The 7,025-nt window shown below is 30.3% G+C and overlaps 1 protein-coding gene across 1 annotated transcript; it reads left to right on the forward strand.

Moving 5' to 3' along the window:
* Positions 1-5,990, forward strand: LOC125779704 (uncharacterized). The gene is made up of 4 exons (XM_049460977.1): positions 1-19; positions 5,229-5,443; positions 5,508-5,661; positions 5,719-5,990. Exons 1-4 carry the CDS (start codon positions 1-3, stop codon positions 5,832-5,834), a joined length of 504 nt encoding a protein of 167 aa, XP_049316934.1. The 3' UTR covers positions 5,835-5,990.
* The last annotated feature ends 1,035 nt before the right edge of the window (positions 5,991-7,025 follow it).

Genomic DNA, 7,025 nt, shown 5'->3' on the forward strand with positions numbered 1-7,025 from the left:
ATGGAAGAAAAACGAGAATGTGAGTTTCAAAAAATCTCACGGCGAAGTGGCTTCCGCTGATAACACCGGTCAACAAAAAAAAAAAAATATTTTTTTTTGGGTTTCTGTTCTCATGCTTGAATTCTGATTCTAGACATTGAAAAACACTCAAATATTAATCTTTAGCTCTTTAAGTTTGCTTTGGGCTGATCTACGAGTACATCAATAAGAATATTTTAATTTATTTCATAATTTAAAGATTGCAGCCCTTTGATTAACCCGAAAGTAAACAGTATTATTATTTGTAAGAGGCACAGTAGTGTATGTTAACCTGTTTATTATAGCTGTAACAACAATGTTAGTGTATTACTCAGTTAAAAAATGGCATCAAGTCAGTGTAAAAATGATCTTGATTCATTCTGTTTTATTTGCGGTGAATTTATTAAAGTTAGAATGTTATTACACTGTGGAACATTTTTGGGATTATTGTCTGGGGGTGAGAAATTCCAAGTCAGGGTGATGGTACTAGGTCAGTATAGTAAAACCCTCAAAGGGTTTGGCGTTTGCATGTGTCAGTTTTTTTTATGACCTTTTAATTTTTTTCCTTATCTTGGTGTTTTTTCGCGAATCACTCGTCCGATTTTGATGAAACAAATTTAGAAAAATTAAGAATTACAATTTCTATTTGTTTTTATTTGTTTCTATTCAAAAAAGTGTCATTTATCGCCTTTTTTTTATAAATTTTCCCCAATAACTCCGGACTTCTGGCCATAAACTACAAAAAAAATAAAGTAAACATTTTTATAACTTTTTATTTTTATTTTATTTATTTATTTTTATTTATTTTAATAAATATTGCCTAAAAAAATTTTATAAAAAGGGCGATAAATGACACTTTTTTGAATAAAAACAAATAGAAATTGTAACTCTTAATTTTTCTAAATTTGTTTCATCAAAAGTGGTTCGCGAAAAAACATCAAGATAAGGAAATAAATTAAAAGGTCATAAAAAAAACTGACACATACGAACGCCAAACCCTTTGAGGGTTTTACTATACTGACCTAGTACCATCACCCTGACTTGGAATTTCTCACCCCCCAGATTAGCTGATGTACTGTGTTATTATTATTGTTATTTTACATTTATATATTATTGTTTATCACACATCTTGAATAAAAAGACTTGTATCTAAAAAAAAGTTTTCTAATTATAATTTAGAGTGGAATTGTAGAAAAAATATAAAAATCAGTCATTTCTGCTTAAAAATCGAAAAATTGCTCTAATTTCTACGAAAGCAAACTTTAACCGGAAACAAAATTTGTTTCCTTATTTTTGTCATAGGAGAAACTAAAATTTAACATGTAGCTGTCAGACCCAAAAATCGTGTTGACCGGTGTAATCAATCGGCTTTAAACTTCAAGCAAAATGTTCTTCCAGTTTTACTACAGAAATATTCATTAGAAGATATTTATAACGCCTACGAGACAGGTCTATTTTATAAAGCTCTTCCGATTGGTTCATATGTCGCGGGAAGCCAAGCCGTAAGTGGACTTAAGACATCAAAAGAGAGAATCACATTGCTCTTTATAACCAATGCGACTGGTACAGACAAATATGCGTATGCCATCTGAAAATACAAAAACCCAAGGTGTTTTCGAGGAAAGATCACTCCTATCCCATACAAATTTAACAAAAAAGCGTGGATGTCTAGTTGCATCTGGAGAGAAATTATAAAAGAGTTTGATGAAAAACTGGCCGCAAAAAATAAAAAGATTCTACTCATTATTGATAAAGCTTCATGCCACAAATTGGATTTCAAACCAAAAAGCATTGAAATTGTATTTTTACCACCGTGTACTACAAGTCTAATTTATCCTTTGGACCAAGGTTTGCTATACCAGCATTTGCCACTATTAAGTTTCATGTCTTTTTATTTGTTATAGGTATTATTCAGCCTTTCAAATCACATTATAGAAAGTGTCTAGTTCGCGAACAGATACTAGCAGCAGAAGGTGGATTTATGGCTAATTTCTTAAAAAGCGTTAATATTTTGAGAGTCGTGTACATTGTCAAGCGCACTAGGTGGCTCGTGACTCCTCAAACAATTCGAAATTTCGAAAATTAAGCTGATTTTGGAAAAGTAGAACTGTTTTGAGGCTATAAACGAAAATGATATAATAGACGAAATATTAGAAGACTCTGCAGATAGTGCAGTGCCACCTAGCAGAGAGGAAGCGCTACAAGCCTTGTTTGTATTGAAGCAATATTTAAATGTTGATGATAACTTAGTAAATATTGAGAAAATTCTCTTTAATGAACGTGACAAATCTCTTCTTCAAAAAAAAAAAATAAATGACTTCTTTTCAACGTCAAAAAAATGATAAATTTATATGTAAATAAACAAAACATCCAATATTTATTATAAAAAGTGGCTGTCGCAAAGTGCCGACTTTTTAAGTGTAATATATACAATACGAATTTTCTATGAATTTAAAGTTTTGTTAATTTTCGTTAATGTTTATTGTTTTTTTTTATTAAAAATATTGAATGAAGTAAATAAAATCAAATAAAAGATTTGTTTTCGTGCAACATAACGCGATGTACGGTTATAAGAAGTTTGTGCATGAAATTTGTAAGATATCCGCATATAAGAAACTATTTCTTATATACGCACTCAGGCTAAAAGAAAAAACCGGATATAAGAAAAATGTTAGTGGCATTTTCAAAGTTTCTTATATGCGGACTATACTGTATAATTAAATATGTTCATTTGTACGTCCAAGATATTTGTTCGTGTGTTCCATAATTTGTAAAAGTGAAGATAGTGCTAATATACTTACGAGTATGTGCATTTCTGCTCAGATGCAGGATGTTAAACATTGCTTATACCATATGCATAAAAATAACTTATAGTGCAAACTAAGTGTGCATCTGTGTTCCCTAATGTATAAAAATGGTCATAGTTCTAATATATGCATGATGTGCGTTTGTACGTTCAACATTTCTATTCGTATGAACCATTTACAGGTATCATATAAAATAACTTATAGTGCAAACTATTTGTGCATCTAGTTCTAAAACAAGTACATAAGTACACTTGTACACATATGTATGTATGTACATCAATATAATGAAATATCATTATTATCCTGATACGAACACAAGATAACATATGACTTAACATAACAAATTGTGCATGCGATTTATCAAATTTAGTATTAATTAAATGTGCATCTTGGCTTAGATTATATAATATACTAGCTGACCCGGCGAACTTCGCCCCGCCCAATTTTTATTTTTTTTTTTGGAAGTCATAGACTCGTATAACTTTACCACAAATAATATAAACTTCAAACAACGCATTTTCATTTAATGTTTGTAGCGCCATCTACTGTAATATACCGCACTCAATACCGCACTTAGCGCCACCAACTGGTGGATAGCTCTTTGCTAATAATAAACAAATAATTTGCAATAAATAAATAATGCGACTATAAGGAGAGTTATAAACTATCCTATCTTTCAAGTTGGACCAAACTGCACACAGTGTTGAAAATTTCATTAAAATCGGTTCAGTAGTTTAGGAGTCCATCGAAAACAAACATCGTGACACGTGATTTTTATATAAAGGGTGATTTTTTAAGAGCTTGATAACTTTTTTTTAAAAAAAAACGCATAAAATTTGCAAAATCTCATCGGTTCTTTATTTGAAACGTTAGATTGGTTCATGACATTTACTTTTTGAAGATACCCTGCAAGACGGAGGTAACAGATTGCACAAATACATTGAAACATTTTCAGCTGTTCACTAACACTGTTACATTTTCTGGAATTTTCAATTGAATGGGAGAATACGTAAGTAAGATAGAGAAAAACTATCGACATTCTAAACATATTGTAATATTAACTTGCTAGAACAGGAGAGACGAATGCCCAATTTTTCAAGAAGAAGAAAACGAAAAGCGCAGTTTATTTTGGATTTTAAAGAGGTAAGTTCGTTACTTAATATTTTATTTATTATTTATAAATACATATTTATATTTTTAATTTATTTTGTATAGAGAAACTAAAAGGCTTAACAAGGAAAAAAAGGTAAGCATTGTGAATTTAATGTTGTGTGTATAATTAAAAATTTTAATATTACAGGAAACATTTGGAGGATTCAAATACATATATTGCGTACAACAAACAAATAAGAGAGTAAGTTTTAAATTATTAAAGCTAAATAGTGCATATTTATTTCAAATAGTTGCTATAGATTGTGCATTTTTGTGAAATATGTAATTTGTGCTTTATATCTACATATATATGTACATATATACATACATACATGTGTAAATGTAAAAAATTTGAAATCTAAATTGAAACGAATTGTGCGGTTACAATTATAATTGTGCCGACTTTAGAATACCGCCCCAGGATTTCGGGAATAAAATGGGTATTGTCGAATTGAGGAGGTTTTTCAGAATTAGTGAAGTGCTAGTGAACATAAAAAGCGAAATATAAGTGTAAACTTAATTTACACCAGAAAACTTCTTGATCATTTCATAAGCGTTTTTTATATGAAGTTTTTGCTTTTTTTGAGAGCTGGAAACCCACCTTTAAACGCAAATATCTCGAATATTTATATTCTTGAACTGGATAACCTCCTCTATAATTAAAAATGTTCATTTGTTCGTCCAAGATATCTGTTCGTATGCAGAATATCTAAAATTGTTTAAAATAAAAACAACATTAGTGTTTCATCATATACATACATATACGCATTTCTGCTCCTAAGCAGGATTTTAAAAATTAAATTAAAATTAAACTTTTTCAAGCTTCAAGCAAATGAGGAGTGTCTTTTCAAAAAAGGATATTTACATTTTAATTTTTTTAAACTATTTATATAGTCTTTTCTTTAGTGCTGAAATACACAACTTCTTTACTTGGATGTTGATCTCAAAAAGATATGTCGCAAGTAAAAAAGGGTTAAATTATGTGTCCTAAACAGAAATACTATTTTTCGGTAAATCAGTAAATATTTATATATAATGTTTTCTCATTTTACAAAAATTAATTAAGAAATAGATATTCTCTTTTAAAAAGACACTTCTCAACTATATTTTCCTCCTATAATATACTATTTGTAAGTATTTACAAATCAAAAATCTTTATCAAAGTAATATTTGTTGCTATATTATATTTTTTAATTAAACTTAATATTTTTAATTTTATATAATAATTATATAATATTTTTTTTTTTTTAGTTTTCGACGTGGATATTCGATTCCTATCAATCAGTAAATTATTGCGCGAATGCCGCGTCATAGCAGCAAAGACGCATCATTCAATTAGCCGCATCACCGGTGATTTGGAGGACGAGCATTACCTGGAGCTCGCTTCGAAACTACCCATGTCATCGGAAGAGCACGTGCGCTTCGTGGAAGAAAAACTTTCCCAAAAGGAAAGCACGGATGCTATGGTAAATATTTCGTTTTTAAATATTATGCGATTGTAATATAATTTACTGTAATTTTTTTTTACAGATGCGGCTAATATTGAAGTCGAAGGGCGCAAAAGGCAGTGTGGACGGCGTACTACGTGGTTTGTTTTCAGACGATGTAATGTACCATTACAATTTAGAGGGGCGCAAGGAGAAGAAATCCCTACTAAAACTAAAATGCGTAGGGTTAGTTTTTGGTAGGTTTTTTTATTGGTATATATTTGAATGCCTTAACTTATTACGTTTAATTTTAGATATATTTCCTGACAAGGATAAAAACAGTATATATGGGGAGCTCCGGAGATTTGTGGCCTTAAGCCACAATCGTTATAAACAGAAGAAACATAAACTAAGGGCTAAATTAATATAAGTTTTATTATTATTACTTATATATATTAGTTTTAAGTTGTAAATATTAGTTTTAAGTTGTAAATATTAGTTTTAAGTTGTAAATATTAGTTTTAAGTTGTAAATATTAGTTTTAAGATGTACATATTAGTTTTAAGTTGTATATATTAGTTCTAAGTTGAAGTGTCTAATTTTACTTTTAAAAATATGAATTTTTACAATTATAATTTTTATACTCAAATAACTTGTATATAATTTTTCTGCCGAATGCAATAATAGTAGGCATATTATTAATTTAATTAATATCTGATTTTGATTTTATTATTAAATAAAGCAAAATAATTTAAAAAAATGACTTTTATTTAAAAGAATTTAATTTGCTAGAAGTAAAAATGGGTAACAGATAATCTTGTTACTGCTTGTTCTTCCTAACATGCTTATATGTTAAAGGTAACAAACTAATAACCAAAATAATAACACTAACAGATATTCGGGTAACAAATACTTTTTGTTATCCATAACACATGGGTAAGCTAAGCGCTAACAAAATAATTTGTTACCCGTAACATGCTGTGAAGAGATTTGCTAACAAATGTGTGTATTCTGTAAGAACAAGGCAGCATGCGATATTTGCCATTGGTTAGAGCGAGATAACCATTGAACATTAAATAGCTATGTGTTACTTTTTTCCCACTCTCTGAACAAAAGTAACAAATATTTTAACGAATGCAAAAGTGAACAATAACAACTCGTTTACACGTTTGCTAACAACTACCCGTCTTGCAGGGTAATTTCATTTAAATGTTGACCGCGGCTGCGTCTTAGGTGGTCCATTCGGAAAGTCCAATTTTGGGCAACTTTTTCGAGCATTTCGGCCGGAATAGCCCGAATTTCTTCGGAAATGTTGTCTTCCAAAGCTGGAATAGTTGCTGGCTTATTTCTGTAGACTTTAGACTTGACGTAGCCCCACAAAAAATAGTCTAAAGGCGTTAAATCGCATGATCTTGGTGGCCAACTTACGGGTCCATTTCTTGAGATGAATTGTTGTCCGAAGTTTTCCCTCAAAATGGCCATAGAATCGCGAGCTGTGTGGCATGTAGCGCCATCTTGTTGAAACCACATGTCAACCAAGTTCAGTTCTTCCATTTTTGGCAACAAAAAGTTTGTTAGCATCGAACGATAGCGATCGCCATTCACCGTAACGTTGCGTCCA

The sequence above is a fragment of the Bactrocera dorsalis genome, chromosome 6 (assembly GCF_023373825.1).
Source record: "Bactrocera dorsalis isolate Fly_Bdor chromosome 6, ASM2337382v1, whole genome shotgun sequence".
Taxonomy (NCBI): domain Eukaryota; kingdom Metazoa; phylum Arthropoda; class Insecta; order Diptera; family Tephritidae; genus Bactrocera; species Bactrocera dorsalis.

Bases quoted from the DNA above. Each gene is read 5' to 3' on its own strand.
- LOC125779704 (XM_049460977.1), top strand. The intron at 5,444-5,507 runs GTAAATATTTCG...TTTTTTTTACAG, and splicing joins AGGAAAGCACGGATGCTATG to ATGCGGCTAATATTGAAGTC. The intron at 5,662-5,718 runs GTAGGTTTTTTT...GTTTAATTTTAG, and splicing joins ATGCGTAGGGTTAGTTTTTG to ATATATTTCCTGACAAGGAT.